The following is a 19,455-nucleotide window of genomic DNA, read 5'->3' on the forward strand; positions in this document are numbered from 1 at the left end:
GTCCTGTATCTTCTGTAACCTTCCTGTCATCACAAGGTCAGAAAGTGAGAACCTTCACAGTTGGGGGTCACAGTGAATGGCCACTGTCTTCTCCCCAGGGTAGGGAAGTCTAAATCTAGGGGGCACATGTTTAAGGTGAGAGGGGAAAGTTTTAACACACAACTTTTCCATGCAGAGATTGGTGGGTCTATGGAACGAGCTGCCAGAGGAAGTGGTTGATGCAGGGACACTAACAGCATTTAAAGACATCTGGAGAGTTTTGTAAATTGATTTATTATTGTCAAGTGTACTAAAGAGCACACTCCATACAAACCGTCTCTACATGCCATCCATGCAGATAATTTCATTAGGTCAGAACATCAAGCTCCAGAACTGGAAACAAAGTGTGGTAGTTATGGAGAAACAGCTGTGCAGGGAGACAGTAGGTACGAGGTCACAACGAGGAAGAAATGTGAGGTCAAAACGTTCAGAGTCTGATAACAGTGGGATAGAAACTGTCCTGGAGCCCGGTGGTACGAGCTTCAGGCTTTTGTATCTTCTGTCTGAATGAGCAGGGGAGAAGGGAGAACGTCCAGGGTGCGAGAGGTCTTTTTCAACACATCTCACTGCCAGAATAATCAGAGTCCTTGGAAGGGAGGCTGGTTGCCCTAATGTCCTCAGGCAGAATAAAATGCAGGATAGAAGCAGTAACGAAACTATTGAACAGTCGCTTTGTATAATAAGATTTGTGGATGGAGAAGGTTTAGAGCAATGGTTACCAACCTGGGGTCCACAGATACTTTGCTTAATGGTATTGGTCACGGCATAAGAAGATTGGGAGCCCCTGGTTTAGAGGGATGTGCGCTAAACAAAGGCGTGGAACACTTGGTCAGCAGGAATGAGATGGGCTGGAGCCTGCTCCTGCATAGTGGAAACACTTTGGGCTGAATGCAGGAGGCCAGTCAGGAGCCAGCAGCTACTGGGATGAGGGTGAATGGGAATGCACCCCATGAGGTCACGGCCCTATCCGACGTTGGCTGCGGATGCCTGGTGTCAAGATTCAAACCCAGAGTTCGCGCCTGGGCAGTGTTGCACACAGTCAAAGTCAATTTATTTATCAAAGTATCTGTACCTTACCATCTATAACCCAGAGCTTCATTGTCACAGGAAAATAAAGGAATAGAATAGAATCTCCCAAAACACATTAGACTGACAAACAACCGAAGTGTACAAGAAGAGACAATAGGTACATCCAACCCCTAATAATAAATAAACAAATAAATAAATGTTACAGAGGACATGAGTTGTAGAGTCCTTGTAAGTGAGTCTGTAGGTTGTGGAATCAGTTCAGAGTTGAGGTGAGTGAAGTTATCCTCACTGATGGTTGAGGATAACCCCTCAACCCCTGATGATCAACCCCTGATGGTTGAGGGGTAATAACTGATCCTGAACCTGGCAGTGTGGGACCTGAGGCTCCTGTACCTCCTGCCTGATAGTGTTGGCAAGAAGAGAGCATGACCTGGGCGGTGGGGGACCTTGATGATGGATGCTGCTTTCTTGAGGCAGTACTTCATGTAATAGTGTTTGCTGGTGGGGAGGGCCTTACCTGTGACGGACTGGGCTGTGTTCTTCTCTTCTGGGAGGGATGAGGAATAGTTGGGAAGTCAACCTTTTATAATTCAGCCAGAATTTGTCTGTTAACCACTCAACGTTTACCTCCTAGGGTGAACCTGGACTTTACACAGGAGAAGGAATTGAAGACTTTTCTGTGAGTTTTCCCGTCCGTTCATTGGCTGTGTATGTGCTCACGTAAACACCACCCGTAGCTACGTGAACGTAGCAGAGCTGAGAATCTGAGGCCAAGGACTGGAGGACCGCAGGCAGCCTGTCCTGGTGTTGGAGGCCTGTGTGTGTGTGAGAGAGAGAGAGAGAGAGAAAGGGGCTTGTTCCACTGTTGTTCTTTGTGGAACATGCCACGTTGACTACACCTGTGGGCTGTCCCCAGCACATCCTTGGGTTGACTTTACTTGTTACATTTCTATCAGAAAATACAGTGACTTGCGTTGGGGATGTCCTGGGGCAGCCCTCAAGTGTCACCACACCTCCTGCACCAACATACCATGCCCACAACTTAGTAACCTTTACTCATATGTCTACGGAATGTGAAAGGATCCAGAGAGCCCAGAGGAAGCCCATGTTGTCACAGCGAGAACATATGAATTCCTTACAGAGAGCGATGGAATGGAATCTATGTCACAATAGTTCCACCTACCCACATCTCTTTGTGCAAAGATCTACCTCTGATATCTCCCGTCACCATACTTTCCTCCAATCATTTTAAAATTATGCCTCATCATACTAGCTATTTCCACTCTGGGGAAAGTCTCCGGCTGTCCCCTCAATCTCTGCCTCTTATCATCTTGTACACACTATCAAGTCACCTCTCATCTTCCTTTGCTTCAAAGAGAAAAGCCCAAGTTCACTCAATGTTTCCTCATAAGCCAATCTCTCCTGTCCACTCAGTATCCTGGTAAATCTCCTCTGCGTCTTCTCTAAAGCTTCCATATCCTTCCTATAATGAAGTGACAAGAACTGAGCACAATATTCCAAGTGTGGTCTAACCAGAGTTTTATAGAACTGCAACATTACCTTTCGGCTCTTGAACTCAATCCCCAGACCAATGTACCACATGCCTTCCAAATCACCCCATCAACTTTGTGTGGCAACTTTGAGGGATCTATACACATGAAACCCAAGATCTTTCTGTTCCTCTACACTGCCTAAAGTCATGACATTAACCTTTTTCCCCAAGCAACATGGGTTTTTGGGATGTGTAAGGAAACCAGAGTAGCTAGGGGGATGTCGATTGACAGCTTATGTTGGTAACTAATGATTGCCGTGGATATTGATTGACAATAATTGTTGATCACTCTTATTGATTGACAATGGAGTGGATGTTACATTGGGCAACTGGCATTGATGGATTGCTGATATTGATTGACAACAGACACTAATAGATAATATTGATTGATATTGATTGACAACAGATACTAATGGATAATATTGATTGATGATATTGATTAACTGTTACTTGAGATCAGTAAATATTTGATGGGAACTGGTAGTGGATTTCCAAAATAGATTTAATAGCTCTCAGTGAGTGACTGTGATCAGTATTGAAGCTTTCTGATACATTCCCTCTACCCATCTCTCCACAGTGCCCAGCAGTGTGCCCACCTGGCCCGGCTGGTCTTCCTGGGATGCCCGGATTCAAGGTGAGGGATTACTATCGATGTATTGGACTTCTGGCTGGTCGCTGAGAGATGAATGTATGACATTACTGAAGAAGCTCGAGGAACCTGTTTGTCAAAGTCAAGTTTGCTGTATGTGCTCAAGTACATCCTGTCTCATCACTTCAGGCCAGCCCACTCAGGAACTTGTGCTGGTGTTATTTTGTGACTGTATGTGCTGTGTGTCTGTGTGACTTTATCTACTCTGTTTTGCACCTAGGCCCTGGAGGAACAGCCTTTCATTTAGCTGCTTACAGGTGTATTGTTGAATGACAATAAATATGAACTTGAGCATTTATTGAAAGGTGCAATGAAGAACTTATTTGCAGCAACATCACAGGCACAGAGCAGCAGATAAGCAGCATTCACAAATAGAAAATAAACACCTTTTTTACAAAGAAGAGCACAATTAAAACAAAAACCAAAGCCCACTTTAGTGCATATTGATCACAGCGTTGCTAAACTGTAGTGAACAGGTTGTGTAATGTGGTTTAAGAACTGAATGGTTGAAGGGAAGTAGCTGCTCTTGGACCTGGTGGTGTGGAACTTCAGGCTCCTACCCGATGGGAGCTGTGAGAAGATGATGTGGCCCAGATTGTGGGGACTCTTGATGGAAATTGTGGCTCATGTAGATGCTTTCATTGGTTGGGGGGTGGGGAGGTGAAGGAATCTGTGCCTGGGATCAACTGAGCAGTTTCCATTACTCTCTCCGCCTCAGGTTCCTGTCTGTTGCAACTGCTGAACCAGGTCATGAGGGAACTAGTCAGGGATGCTGTGGGTGCAAACGTTTGAGTGTAATTGCCTGTTGTTATAAATGCCTGTATGAATATGCATAAGTGTTTGTGCAAATGTAAACATTTGTAGGTAAACATTGTGTGTAAACACTGTCTGTGTAAAACTCTGTTGTGTGTGTAAACCACTGCTATACATGTTTAAACATTACTGTGTGTGTGTGTGTGAGTGTGTGTGTGTGTGAGTGTGTGTGTGTGTGTGTGTGTGTGTGTGTGTGTGTGTGTGAGTGTGTGTGAGTGTGTGTGTGTGTGTGTGTGTGTGTGTGTGTGTGTGTGTGTGTTGATAATGCTGTACTTAATAAGTTTATCCAAGGCTCTGTGAGAGAGGAGTGACCCTTGCAGAAGCATCGATGGAAAGCTGTGAGAGAGATGGAGCTGGAATCTCAGTCACCAGTCCTTCCGGCTGAGAATCAGAACTGAGAGAGTGGTTTAGATTGTAGCATCTGCAGCTGGTTCCTCCCTCAGTGACATCGCTGCTGGTCTCTGAGTTGAGATCCACAAAACCAGCTATTCTCTGTGGCAATAATGTTCAGCTTTGACCCATTCTACTGGATATTTGTTCTGTGCAGAGTGTTTCAGCTGAGGAAGGCCTTGTTTGTGGGTTGAGTCTTTTGTCAACACTATCAGTGTGCCAGAGTCAATAATAGTTTCTCCCTTTTCTCCCAGGGACACACGGGCCACAAGGGGGAACGTGGAGAACCCGGGAAGGTCGGAGCAAAGGTAAATCCCCGGAGGTTTGGACCAGAGGGAGTGGAATTTATATGTAGAATAGAGACCAGTACAGCACAGGAACAGTCCCTTCAGCCCTGAATATTATGCCAAACCAATCATAGTACCATCTAAACAGACAATTAAACTAATCCCTTCTGCCTACACAATGTCCATATCCTTCCATTTCCCTCACATTCACGTGCCATCTCTGGTGTTTCTGCCTCTAGCACTGCCCCAGACACCCACCACTCTGTGTGTGTGTGTGTGTGTGTGTGTGTGTGTGTGGGGGGGGGGGGAATCTTGCCCCTCACATCTCCTTTGAAATTCCCCCCCCCAACCTTAAATGCATGCCCTCCTTGTCCTTTTCAACCATGGGACAAAGAGACTGTCTGTCCACTCTATCCACTGTATCTCCCTGATAATCTTACAAACCTCTATCTGATCTCCCCTTAGCCTCCGCCACTCCAGAGAAAACAACCTAAGTTTGTCCAACCTCTCGTTGGATGTGCTTTTGCACATTTTTATCTGTACTTTAACCTTTAACTTTATATGTTATATCATTATAAAATTAAGAACTATATTTCTTACCTCCCCCGCCCACCCCCAACCCTTGGGGCTGAGGGGTATGTTCATAATCGTACAGGGCTATGCAGTACGGTAATTCTAGGCAGTTTCTAGAGCAGGTTACGTGGTCAGCGCAACTTTGTGGGCTGAAGGGCCTGTAATGTAGGTTTCTATGTTCTATATAGTTCTTTATCATTTTCATTTGAATGTTATTTTTTTTCTTGCATGTCACAGTAAATTCTGAATACATATAACTGTAAATGGTGAACAAAGTTGATCCTTGATCCCGAACTGTGAGGAGACCCAGGCAGACGAGCAATCTTCTCTTGCTTGTTACTGAGATGGGCACTGTCCATCCCAAATTTCCCTTGACATCAGTGCCTGATGTCAGTGGGCTGATTCAGAGGGGTGTTAAGAGTTAATCAGAAAGGTGGGGTTTGGAGTCACATGGAGACCAGACCAGTTTCCTCCCAAGAAAATTATTTAATCAGATGGGTTTTATGATGATCTCACTGTCACCGGCCTTTTAACAAACATAAAACACTATAGCACAGTACAGGCCCTTCAGCCCACAACGTCAGGCCGACCTTATAACCTACTCTAAGATCAATCTAACCCTTCCTCCTTACATAACCCTCCATTTTTCTTTCACCTTTGTCCCTAATGTATCTGCCTCTTCTTCCACCCTCGGCCATCAGACGATAGGACATAGGAGTAGAATTAGTCCATTTGGCCCATTGAGTCTGCTCCACCATTCAGTTATGGCTGATTTATTATCCCTCTCAGCCCCATTGTCCTGTCTTCTTCCCTTAATGTTTGACACCCTTACTAATCAAGAACCTATCAACTTCCACTTTAAATATTCCTAATAACTTAGCCTCCACAGTTTTTGTGCCAATAGATTCCACAGATTCACAATCCTCTTCCCATGCACCTACCAATCTCTTATTAAAAAGTTTACCTCTGACATCCCCCCTATGCTTTCCTCCAATCATCCTATTAGCCATTTCCACCGTGGGGAAAAGCATCTGGTTCTCCAATCTATCTGTGCCTTTTGTCATCTTGTACACCTCTCATCCTTCTTCAAAGAGAAATGCTCTTAACTCAGATTGATTTGTTGCCTGGTTCATATGCGACTGTGATGTGAAAGGAATCTATTCGACCATCAAACCAATGCTGGCTCTGAGAGCAATCCCATTCCTCATCCCCGTTAGATATCCGATAACTCCACACTGATTCCCTCACCTTCTCACCTACATGCTGGTGGAGGGGGGAGCAATTTCATCCACCAGCCCCCATGTCCTTGGGATGTGGGAGGAAAGTGTGGGTCATAGGGAAGGACGTGCAAACTCCACACAGACAGTGCTGGAGGCCAGGGTCAAACCTAGGTCTCTGGATTTGCTAGGCAGCAGCACTACTCAATGCACCACCGCACAAGTCTCCTTGAAGTTCTGAAGGTGAGGAAGAAAGAGGATTGCTTATTGGGGTTGTCTCAGTTCTTGCCCACAAACACAAGATATTCTGCAGATGCTAGTAATCCCAAGCAAAACTCACAAAATGGTTGAGGAACTCAGCAAGTCAGGCAGCAATGCTGGAGGGGCATAAATTGTTAATGTCTTGGGCTGAGACCCTTCATCAGTAACTGATGTTCTGATGAAGGGTCTTGGCCTGAAACATTGACTGTTTATTCCCCTTTATCAATGCTGCCTGACCTCCAGAACTTTGTGCATGTTGCTCTAGTCTCCCATTAAGTTTAGAAAGAATATCCACTTTATTTCAAAATATTTACATTTTTTAAAAATAAAGGCTGAGGAACTCAGCAGGTAAGGCAGCATCTATAGAAGGAGGTAAACAATCAACATTTCAGGCCAAGTCCTAATGAAGGGTCTTAGTCCAAAACGTCAGCTGACCGGTCCCCTCCATGGACGGTACTTGACTTGCTGAGTTCCTCCTACGTTTTGTGTTTCTTGGTTCTTACTCACCTTCTAACCATCGACTGTTTGGAATTTCAGGGTGATCCCGGACATCCAGGAGTGCCAGGTCTGCCCGGACCCGTCGGATTACAGGTAAGAGCAACTTGTCCTGACTTGGGGGAGCTGTATCTGCTTTTCCACCCCCAAATGAGGTTAACATTTCAAAGCTGCAGAAGAACCAGGAACAGGGAGAAACCCTCTGAGTGCCACCATTTCCTAGAGCTGGGAGTAACTTGTATTTCTGACTGGGATGACTGGGATCCGGGATGCTAGCATTGACACTTTAATCATTTAATCGATTCTGAGAATAAAACAGCACAGAAATGGTCCAATTTAAGAATGAAATTAGGAGAGCCAGAAGGGGCCATGAGAAGGCCTTGGCAGACAAAGGAAAGCCCCATGGCATTCTACAAGTATCTGAAGAGCAAGAGGATGAGACATGAGAGAATAGGACCAATCAAGTGTGACAGTGGGAAAGTGTGTATGGAACCGGAGGAGATAGCAGAAGTACCTAATGAATACTTTGCTTCAGTATTCACTATGAAAAGGATCTTGGCAATTGTAGGGATGACTTAAAGCGGACTGAAAAGCTTGAGCATGTAAGTATTAAGAAAGAGGATGTGCTGGAGCTTTTGGAAAGTTGGATAAGTCACTGGGACCAGACGAGATGTACCCCGGGCTACTGTGGGGGGTGAGGGAAGAAACTACTGAGCCTCTGGCGATGATCTTTGCATCATCAATGGGGACAGGAGAGGTTACGGAGTTTTGGAGGGTTGCGGATGTTGTTCCATAATTCAAGAGAGTAAAGATAGCCCAGGAAATTATAGACTGGTGAGTTTTACTTCAGTGGTTGGTAAGTTGATGGAAAAGATCCTGAGAGGCAGGATTTATGAACATTTGGAGAGGCATAATATGATTAGGAGTAGTCAGCATGGCTTTGTGAAAGGCAGGTTGTGCCTTACAAGTCTGATTGAATATTTTGAGGATGTGACTAAACACATTGATGAAGGTAGAGCAATAGATGTAGTGTATATGGATTTCAGCAAGACATTTGATAAGGTACCCCATGCAAAGCTTATTGAGAAAGTAAGGAGGCATGGGATCCAAGGGGACATTGCTTTGTTGATCCAGAACTGGCTTGCCCACAGAAGGCAAAGAGTGGTTGTAGATGGGTCATATTCTGCATGGAGGTCGGTCACCAGTGGTGTGCCTCAGGGATCTGTTCTGGGACCCTTACTCTTCATGATTTTTATAAATGACCTGAATGAGGAAGTGGAGGGATGGGTTAGTAAATTTGCTGATGACACAAAGGTTGGGGGTGTTGTGGATAGTGTGGAGAGCTGTCAGATGTTACAGCGGGACATTGATAGGATGCAAAACTGGGCTGAGATGTGGCAGATGGAGTTCAACCCAGGTAAGTGTGAGGTGGTTCATTGTAGTAGGTCAAATATGATGGCAGAATATATTATTAATGGTAAGACTATTGGCAGTGTGGAGGATCAGAGGGATCTTGGGGTCCAAGTCCATACGACACTCAAAGCAGCTGCGCAGGTTGACTCTGTGGTTAAGAAGGCATACGGTGCATTGGCCTTCATCAACCGTGGGATTGAGTTTAGGAGCTGAGTGGTAATGTTACAGTTTTATAGGACCCTGGTCAGACCCCACTTGGAGTACTGTGCTCAATTCTGGTCGCCTCACTATTGGAAGGATGTGGAAATCATAGAAAGGGTGCAGAGGAAATTTACAAGAATGTTGCCTGGTTTGGGGAGCATGCCTTATGAGAATAGGTTGAGTGAACTCGGCCTTTCTCCTTGGAGCGGCAGAGGATGAGAGGTGACCTGATAGAGGTGTACAGGATAATGAGAGGGTATGACCTGCCTTTGACAAAGCCATGCTGACTATTCCTAATCATATTATGCCTCTCCAAATGTTCATAAATCCTGCCTCTCTTCACGATCTTCTTCATCAACTTACCAATCACTGAGGTAAGACACACCGGTCTATAATTTCCTGGGTTATCTCTACTCCCTTTCTTGAATAAAGGAACAGCATCCGCAACCCTCCAATCCTCCAGAACCTCTCCCGTCCCCATTGATGATGCAAAGATCATTGCCAGAGGCTCAGCAATCTCCTCCCTCACCTCCCACAGTAGCCGGGGGTACATCTTGTCTGGTCCTGGTGACTTATTCAACTTGATGCTTTCTAAAAACTCCAACACATCCTCTTCCTTAATATCTATATGCTCACGCTTTTCAGTCCGCTGCAAGTCATCACGACAATTGCCAAGATCCTTTTCCGTAGTGAATACTGAAGCAAAGTATTCATTAAGTACCTCCGCTATTTCCTCTGGTTCCATACACACTTTTCCACTGTCACACTTGATTGGTCCTATCCTCTCACATCTTATCCTCTTGCTCTTTACATATATATTTAAGATGAAAGTTTAAAGGGGATCTGAGGGGCAACTTATTCACACAGAGCATTGTTACTATATGGGAGGTGTTCCCAACATGGGGTCCACAGACCCCTTGCCTAATGGAATTGGCCTATGGCATTAAAAAGATTGGAAACCCCTGGTATATGGAATGAGGTACCAGAAGAGTGTTTGAGGTAGGTACAATAACAACATTTAAAAGACGCTTGGACAGGTACATTGATAGGAAGGAGAGAGCAGTGTTCAAGATCGGATTGTGATGAGTATGTTTTATATCCATAGGGTCCTCGAGGACTGAGAGGTCTCCCGGGCAAGCCTGGACCTCCAGGCTTCAGGGTGAGTATGTGTGACGATGTGGTTCAAGTACATCTTTGGCAGCAACCTGCGTTTGTACAGCACCTTGAACAGAGAGGGAGTGACCAAGCCCCCTGGGAAAGGGCAGAGATGTGGGGTGGTGGTCGGGGGAGGACGTGGCTTTAGGAAATGAGGGAGGAGAGGAATACACAGAGCTAAATGTCTGCGGAACCATTCGCCATCCTGAAATCCCCTATGCCAAACAAATTGATCCAACCTGCAGTGAGCTCCCCACTGTACAGTGTGAACTGCTGTTCACCAGGGACAGAGGACTGTGGAGAAAGGGTTAATGTGAGCAGGGTTACTGCAGGCAGCGGCTGGTTGTACCCAGGGTACAACCTGTTCTTGGTTGTACAATCAGTTCTTGGTCCTGGAATGGGATGTGACTTCACAATGGCTGATCCAGTGATCAAGGCATATCTCTGGGAGGGGCAGATGCGGAAGTTTCCATCTGGGAATCCCAGTGGCCTGGCCTGACCTACTCAGCCTCCCGAGGGGGGGAGTGAAGTTAATGTATTGGGTCATCGATGTACTGGCCGTGCACTGTGCGGGACCAGTCAAGCAGGGGCCACTCACTCAGGCAGGGTGACTGACCAGTCAGGGACCACTCACTCAGGCACAGTGACTGACCAGTCAGGGACCATTCACTCAGGCACAGTGACTGACCAGTCAGGGGCCACTCACTCAGGCACAGTGACTGGCCGGTCAAGGGCCACTTACACAGGCACAGTGTCTGACCGGTCAGGGGCCACTCACTCAGGCACAGTGTCTGACCGGTCAGGGGCCACTCACACAGGCACGGTGACTGACTGGTCAGGGGCCACTCACTCAGGCACGGTGTCTGACCGGTCAGGGACCACTCACACAGTCACAGTGACTGACCGGTCAGGGGCCACTCACACGGGCACGGTGACTGACCGGTCAGGGGCCACTCACTCAGGCACGGTGTCTGACCGGTCAGGGGCCACTCACACAGCCACGGTGACTGACCAGTTAGGGGCCACTCACTCAGGCACGGTGACTGACCAGTCAGGGACCATTCACACAGCCATGGTGACTGACCAATTAGGGGCCACCCACTCAGGCACAGTGACTGAACGGTCAGGGGCCACTCACACAGACACGGTGACTGACCGGTCAGGGGCCACTCACTCAGGCACGGTGACTGAATGGTCAGGGGCCACTCACACAGACACAGTGACAGTCCAGTCCGGCTGGGGCCATTCACTCAGTCACAGTGCCTGACAATTCAGGCTGCGGCCGCTCTCCGAGGCATGGTGACTGATCATTCTAGAAAGAAAGATGAGCTGTACCTGTCATTACCAGCGATACATTGAAAGGCACGGTGAAAAGCATTGTTTGCGTCAACAATCAACACAGTGTGAGGGTGTTCTGGGGGCAGCCCAGAAACGCCACCATGCTTCCAGCACCAACATAGCATGCCCACTGCTAATCCTATCCCGCTCAGCTTTGGACTGGGGGGGGGGATCCCAGAGGAAACCCACATGGGCATGGGGAGAACATACAACTCATTACAGAGAGTGACGGGAATTGAGCCGGGGTCACTGGCACTCTCACTGCTGTGCTACCATGGCTCACCAGGGGCACTCACTCATTTGTGGCAGGTGACCATTTGACCGGGGTGGGGTGTGTGGGTGGTCCATCACCAGCACCCACTCCCTCCCCCCCATGTATCCCCCACCCATCTACTTTTCTCTCTGATTTGCTGTTTCTCCTGTTCTCCTGCAGGGTCTCATGGGATTCCAGGGTCCTGCTGGCCCTCCGGGGCCCCCCGGGAAAGTTGTAAGTACGAAAGCAACAGGACGCGTCCGCGGCCAGGCACTGGCGGGGCAAACCCTCTGGCCTCGTGCCGGACAATTCGGTCTGAGGGGTCGGTGGGGCAGGCCTGGGGTGTACTGCTTGGCGGCCCTCTCTGAGGTCTCCTGACCCAGTTCAGGGGGAGGTGATGGCCCAGCAGCAGGTCCGTTGGGGGGAAAGGGAGGTGGAGTAGGAATGTGAGGGAGGGTGAGGAGTTTGGAAGCGGTGGTTGGGGAGAGGCTGGAGGGTGGAGTGAGGGGGAGAAGCTGTTTGAGGAAGAGGTTGGGAGAAGTGGTTGGGGGAGGGGTGGGGAGAGATGGTTGGGGGAGTGGTAGGGTGTGGTTGGGGGAGGGGTGGGGAGAGATGGTTGGGGGAGTGGTAGGGTGAGGTGGTTGGGGGAGGGGTGGGGAGAGGTGGTTGGGGGAGGGGTGGGGAGAGGTGTTTGGGGGAGGGGTGGGGAGAGATGGGAGAGGGGTGGGGAGAGGTGGTTGGGAGAGGTGGTTGGGGGAGGGGTGGGGTGAGGTGGTTGGGGGAAGGGTGGGGAGAGGTGGTTGGGGGAGGGGTGGGGAGAGATGGTTGGGAAGAGGTGGGACGAGGTGGTTGGGGAGGGGTGGGGAGAGGTGGTTGGGGGTGGGTGGGAGAGATGGTTGGGAAGGGGTGGGGAGAGGTGGTTGGGGAAGGGGTGGGGAGAGTTGGTTGGGGGAGGGGTGGGGTGAGGTGGTTGGGGGGAGGGGTGGGGAGAGGTGGTTGGGGGAGGGGTGGGGAGGTGGTTGGGGGAAGGGTGGGGAGAGATGGTTGGGGGAGGGGTGGGGAGAGATGGTTGGGAAGGGGTGGGACGAGGTGGTTGGGGGAGTGGTGGGGAGAGGTGGTTGGGAGGGGTGGGGAGAGGTGGTTGCGGGAGGGGTGGGGAGAGATGGTTGGGAAGGGGTGGGGAGAGTTGGTTGGGGGAGGGGTGGGGTGAGGTGGTTGGGGGAGGGTGGGGAGAGGTGGTTGGGGGAGGGGTGGGGAGAGGTGGTTGGGGGAAGGGTGGGGAGAGATGGTTGGGGGAGGGGTGGGGAGAGGTGGTTGGGGAGGGGTGGGGAGAGGTGTTCGGAAGGGGTAGGGTGAGGTGGTTGGGGGAGGGGTGGGGAGAGGTGGTTGGGGAGGGGTGGGGAGAGGTGTTCGGAAGGGGTAGGGTGAGGTGGTTGGGGGAGGGGTGGGGAGAGGTGGTTGGGGGAGGGGTGGGGAGAGATGGTTGGGGGAGGGGTGGGGAGAGGTGGTTGGGGAGGGGTGGGGAGAGGTGTTCGGAAGGGGTAGGGTGAGGTGGTTGGGGGAGGGGTGGGGAGAGGTGGTTGGGGGAGGGGTGGGGAGAGATGGTTGGGAGAGGGGTGGGGAGAGGTGGTTGGGGGAGGGGTGGGGAGAGGTGGTTGGGAAGGGGTGGGGAGAGTTGGTTGGGGGAGGGGTGGGGTGAGGTGGTTGGGGGGAGGGGTGGGGAGAGGTGGTTGAGGGAGGAGTGGGGAGAGGTGGTTGGGGGAAGGGTGGGGAGAGGTGGTTGGGGGAGGGGTGGGGAGAGGTGGTTGGGAAGGGGTGGGGCGAGGTGGTTGGGGGAGGTGTGGGGAGAGGTGGTTGGGGGAGGGGTGGGGAGAGGTGGTTGGGAAGGGGTGGGACGAGGTGGTTGGGGGAGGTGTGGGGAGAGGTGGTTGGGGGAGGGGTGGGGAGAGGTGGTTGGGAAGGGGTGGGACGAGGTGGTTGGGGGAGGAGTGGGGAGAGCTGGTTGGGGGAGGGGTAGGGAGAGTTGGTTGGGGGAGGGGTGGGACGAGGTGATTGGGGGAGAGGTGGTTGGGAAGGGGTGGGACGAGGTGGTTGGGGGAGGTGTGGGGAGAGGTGGTTGGGGGAAGGGATGCAGAGAGGCCATTGGGAAAAAGGATTGGGGGAGGAGGAGGTGAAGGGTAGGGAGAGGGGTGGAGGAGAGTGGGAGGGTGGGGAGGGGGAGAGGGGGAAAGGTGGGAAGGGAGAGAGGGTGGAGGAGCAGGAGAGTGATGGGGAAAGGTGAAGACACTGATTTCTGACATACAGGTCCCACACACCCTGCCTGTCTGGGATAACTGCAGCATTAGTTGTCTGGGCTACAGGCATTAGTAAGCTAGGAGAGTTTGTACAGCTGTCCAGTGATTTTCTGGTCACTGTTATTGGTATAGTGTTTATATTTCTACAACTGGAAGTATTTCACCATACTTCAACCTTCACTCAGTTGAGGGGCGACATGGTTGAGGTATGGTGGTATCAGTTGTGGTATTGTGCTGTGGAGCAAGCTCATGGCTCACCTGTCACTGCTCCCTGCTTGGGGCTGTTCCAGCGCTGGTAACCCGTGACCTGCGGGGTGTAAGAGACGCTGTCTCTGCTATGGTTTTATGGTTTGTCTCTTGTTCATTCCAGGGCGACGCAGGCCCCAAAGGGCTCATTGGATTCCCGGGGGAAAGGGGCGGCCCGGTAAGTGACTGTCGCCCATTGAGCCGAATATTCAGATCAGCAGATTAAGTGGGATAAAAGCCATTGGGCCCTGGAGTCACGTCACAGGCAGTGAATACAGTTATTGATTTCATTTACAGTTTTAGCCCAGAATAGCCCCTTAGGCTGGCCCATCAAACCCTACCGACCTCGAATTACCCTGACCCAGTCACAGGGCAGTTTACAATGACCAGTACACCTTTGGACTCGGGGATGAAACCGGAGCACCCACAGGGATCCCGTGCATTCCACTGGGAGGATGTACAGACTCCGTACAGAAGTCGCTGGGACTGAGCTCCAAAATCCGACAGCTCAAGCGGTAAAAGCGTTGCACAAACCACTACACTACCGTGGCACCCAATATCCGGAATCTCAGCAACATGTATCTGAACAAGATCTCCTCCCCAAGAGTCACAGGGGGAGACAGTGAGTAAACAGGCCCAGCGGCCACAGACTCTGTGTGAACTATTTATACTGACCTTATCCCATTTTAATTCTCCCCACGTTCTCCTCAACGCCTCCCTCCCACCCTCCACACCAGGTCCTACACCTCACCTACACTGTCAGTAATAATCTATCAACCTGCACATGTGGTCACAGGGAAGAACGTGCAAACTCCACACTGTCAGCAAGGCCAGGATTGAACCTGGGGCTCTGGCACTGTGAGGCCACAGCTCTACACGCTGTGCCACCTTGGGGGGGGGGCCGCAGATCTACCCGCTGGGCTACCCTGGGGGGCCGCAGATCTACCTGCTGTGCCACCCTGGGGGGGGGGGAGGCCGCAGATCTACCCGCTGGGCTATTCTGGGGGGGCCGCAGCTCTACCCACTGTGCTACCCTGGGGGGCAGTAGCTCTACCCACTGTGCCACCCTGTGGGCCGCAGCTCTACCCACTGTGCCACCCTGGGGGGCCCTTTGGAAGAGTCATCCATACCGTGAGGTTGGGAACACAAAGGCCAATCTTCAGACAGCAATCAGAATCAGATTTAACATCACTGGCGTCTGTGGTGAAATTTGTTGTTTCAAGGTAACAGTACGTTTTATTACATAATAAAGGAGAGAAAAAAAAGCTGAATTACAGTAATTATATAATAGTTATAAAGCAGTGCAAAAGTAGAACTAAAAAAGTGGTGAGGTGGTGTTCATGGGTTCAATGTCCATTCAGAAATCAAATGGCAGAGGGGAAGAAGCTGTTCTTGAATCGTTGAGTGTGTGGCTTCAGGCTCCTGAACCTCCTTCCTGATGGTAGCAATGAGAACAAGGCATGTCCTGGGTGATGGGGGTCCCTGATGATGGACGCTGCCTTTATGAGACATCGCTCCTTGAAGATGTCCTGGATACCATGGAGGCTAGTGCCCGTGATGGAGCTGACAAGCTCCCAGAGTGAGAAAGCAATGTGATCGTGGTCTGAGGTGTTCCAAAAGGTTAAGATAGCTTTATATGTCACAGCAAGGGCTCCAGCCTCTTTTTATACCAATCAGCCTTACCATTCACCGAGGGCACCATAGACCCCAAGCTGGGAACCCTCGACGTACAGTGAAATACATTGCTTGCAACAATGACCAGTGCCCTCCAGGGATGTGCTGGGGCAGCCCACAAATGTCAACATGCCTCCAGCACGAACATAGCATGCCCATAACTCACTGACCCTAATTCGTACATCTTTGGAATGTGGGAGGAAACCAGAACATCTGGAGGAAACCCACGTGGTCACAGGGAAACCATACAAACTCCTTACTGTGGCAGCCAGGAATTGAACTCTGACCGCAGGCATCCTATGCTAACTCCTACGCCATTGTGCCACCTTAAATTGGTTTATTGTTGACATGTACAGTGAGAAGCATTGTCTGCAAACCATCCTTGCAGGTTACTTTACCAAAAACAGTGCACTGAGGTAGTGCAAGGTAAAACAATAACAGAAATGCAGAATGAAGTGTTCCAGTTACAGAGAGCATTGATTTAAAATTGTCAAATTTCTTTGTCCACAATTCTTTGCGGTTTTCTGTGGTCATGGGCACATCAGGAGAACTGATTTAACGACTCAGACTCAGTTTCAAGGGCTCTTTGCAACACATGCTCTCAGTATTATTCTTTATTTACACATTTTGTCTTCTTTTGCACATTGGTTGTTGTCCATGTTTGTGTACGGCAGGAATTCCCAATCCAGGGTCCACAGACCCTTTGGTTAATTGTAGAGAGTCCATGGCATAAAAAAAGGTTGGGAACCCCTGATGCATAGTTTTTAAAAAATAAATTCTGCTGTATTCCTTTATCTTTACTGTGAATGCCTGCAAGAAAATGAATCTCAGGGTAGCACATGGTAATATCTGCACAGTTTGATAACAACGTTACTTTGAACTTTGAACCATTTCTGGCCATTGCTACTTCAGCATCAAAGGTTAACTTCCCTTTGCTCTTATTACAGGGGAAGATTGGCCCACGAGGGTTGCCTGGTCTCGCTGGACAGAAAGGGGAGCCAGTAAGTGTTTCAAGAATGTTTGCTCTGATTTGGTACATTCCTTTCACACAATCTCTGGGCCAGGGGTCATGGAACTCAGAGTCAGAATCAGGTTTATTATCACTGACCCACGCATGAAATTTGTTGTTTTGCGAGACATAAAATGTACAAATATAAGACCATAAGACATAGGAGCAGAATTAGGCCATCTGGCCCATCAAGTCTGCTCCGCCATTCAATCATGGCTGATCCCTTTTTGTTATTCTCTCCTCAACCTCAGTTCCCAGCCTTCTCCCTGTAACCTTTGATGCCATGTCCAATAAAGAACCTATCAATCTCTGCCTTAAATAGTTCCCCGGGAGGCTCCAGCTTTCCCAAGACTCCAACATCTGGCATGAAGAACACCACAGCCATTTAAATGGGACAGTGAGGGGGGGGGGGGGGAGAAAAACAACAAAGGAAAGTTTAATAGCCGACGCCTCCTTTGAGCCTAAGACTGTCAGTTCTACTCTCCAAAGTGGCCTGCTCCCAACTATGGCCACTCCGCTTATCCCTTCTGAACTTTTATTTAGTTCATAGAGCTCTGTTGATGTACAATGGACAAATGCCCTCAAAGCTCCCTTTTTTAAATAACTGCCACCAACCTGCGAGAAATACCTCTTGGTAGAGCTCTGTTGACGCTGCTGATAGGCCACGTACAATACAGGAGCAATACTGACCATAGTGCAAATCAGCTCAGAATCAGAAGAATTGGTTTATTATCACTGACATTCTGAAATGCAACTTGTGGCAGGAAATGCATAAAAATTACTATAAATTACAGTAAATAAACAGCGCAAAGGAGGAATAGCAAGGCAGCTCTATGGACTGAAACAAAATTGTAAAATCCAGTTTTAAAAATTATTCCTCTGGGTCAATTATAATCCATAGACATAAAAATAACATAGTTTTAACTTCAGCCAAAAGTGTTTTAGGCAGTAATCACTTCTTTAAAAATCTATCATCCACAAATAACAAAACCATTTTCACATTATTTTACAAAACTATTAATTCCTAAGCACCTAAAATTCACATCGGTTCTAATGACCTTCCTTGATTCTGTAGAGGGAGGTCAGAGATCTGGTGGTCAGCTCTGAGTATTGAGAGCAATCACAAAATACACACAGGTGAAGTGTGGAATTATTGTCACATGCCCGAGGGTACAGTGAAAAGCTTGTCTTGCAAACTGTTTATACAGAATAGATCATTACACAGTGGATTGAGGTAGAACAAGGTAAACAATGCAGGAGAAAGTGTAGCAGCTACAGAGGGAGTGCAGAGCAGGTAAACGATAAAGTGCAAGATCACAACCAGGTGGGTTGTGAGGCCAAGAATCCATCTTAGCGTTCAGGAGTCTGTTAACAGTGGGATAGAAGCTGTCCTTGAGCCTGGTGGTACACACTTTCAGGCTTTTGTGTCTGATGTCCTAGGAGAGAAACCATCTTTAATTATGCTGGCTGCTTTATTGAGGCAGCGAGAAGTGTAGACTGAGTCCACGGAGGGGAGGTTGTTTCCCATGACGAGCTGAGCTCTGTCCACAGCTCTCTGCACTTCCTTGATTTCACGCGCTGAGCAGATGCCATGCCAACCCGTGATGTATCCAGACAGAATGCTTTCTATAGTGCTTTTAGCCTGAGGGTGGTGAAGTTGTTGCCACAGCCAGCTGTGGAGGCCAGGGCGTTGGGTGTATTTAAGGAAGAGACTGATAGGTTCTTGATTGGACACGGCATCAAAGGTTACAGGGAGAAGTCTGGGAACTGGGATTGAGGAGGAGATAAAGAAAAAGGGATCAGCTATGATGGAATAGCAGAGCAGACTCGATGGGCAAGATGGCCTAATTCTGCTCCTATGTTCTTATGGTCTTATTAATTAAAAGTTGGTAAGGGTTGACAGGGACATGCCAAACATTATGTGGATTTTCTGGTGTAGTCTGTTTTGTCATGTGCTTTTGTGATATCATTCTGGAGGAACGTTGTCTCATTTTTTTAACTGCATTGCATTAGTGGTTTCTAAATGACAATAAACTGAATCTGAATTTGCAGCTCTCAACTGTCTCCACTTCAGCACCATTTGCTGTCGACTGGCCACGGGGGGGTAATGATAGGGACTGTCTGCCAGTCAAGGGGCGAAGTGATGCATTTCCCCTTGGAAATGAGGAGAGGGGATACAAGTAGTCTCAGGATAATTCTCAAAGGATTTGCTTTTAATACAGTGCACTCTATACCTCTGCAAAGTCACCTTTCTAGCGACTTTCTCAACATGTCTTGCCACCTTCATGGGTATTTGCTGGTAGCTGAGAAGATGGCAAGACGTCTTCAGAAAGTGCCTAGAAAGGTGACTTTGCAGAGGTATAGAGTGTACTGTACAAAAAGCAAAGTGGTGAATGTTCTGGCTGCCTCATTATAGAAGGCTGTGGAAGCTTTAGAGAGGATGCAGAAGAGATTGACCAGGATGCTGCCTAGACTAGAGAGTATGTCTTATGAGGATAGGTTGAGCGAGCTAGGGATTTTCTCTTTGAAGCAAAGGAGGATGAGAGGTGTACAAGATGTTAAGAGGC

General features: G+C 48.9%; 1 protein-coding gene across 1 annotated transcript in view; it reads left to right on the forward strand.

The window, feature by feature from the left end:
• The window catches only part of col9a3 (collagen, type IX, alpha 3), a 122,108-nt gene that overhangs the window by 18,345 nt on the left and 84,308 nt on the right, over positions 1-19,455 (forward strand). The window contains exons 9-16 of the mRNA XM_059981207.1: positions 1,703-1,747; positions 3,198-3,254; positions 4,727-4,780; positions 7,348-7,401; positions 10,025-10,078; positions 11,846-11,899; positions 14,330-14,383; positions 16,827-16,880. Of these exons, the coding sequence (XP_059837190.1) occupies positions 1,703-1,747; positions 3,198-3,254; positions 4,727-4,780; positions 7,348-7,401; positions 10,025-10,078; positions 11,846-11,899; positions 14,330-14,383; positions 16,827-16,880 (426 nt within the window). The remainder of the gene's footprint in view (positions 1-1,702; positions 1,748-3,197; positions 3,255-4,726; positions 4,781-7,347; positions 7,402-10,024; positions 10,079-11,845; positions 11,900-14,329; positions 14,384-16,826; positions 16,881-19,455) is intronic.

The sequence above is a fragment of the Hypanus sabinus genome, chromosome 9 (genome assembly GCF_030144855.1).
Source record: "Hypanus sabinus isolate sHypSab1 chromosome 9, sHypSab1.hap1, whole genome shotgun sequence".
Classification (NCBI taxonomy): Eukaryota; Metazoa; Chordata; class Chondrichthyes; order Myliobatiformes; family Dasyatidae; genus Hypanus; species Hypanus sabinus.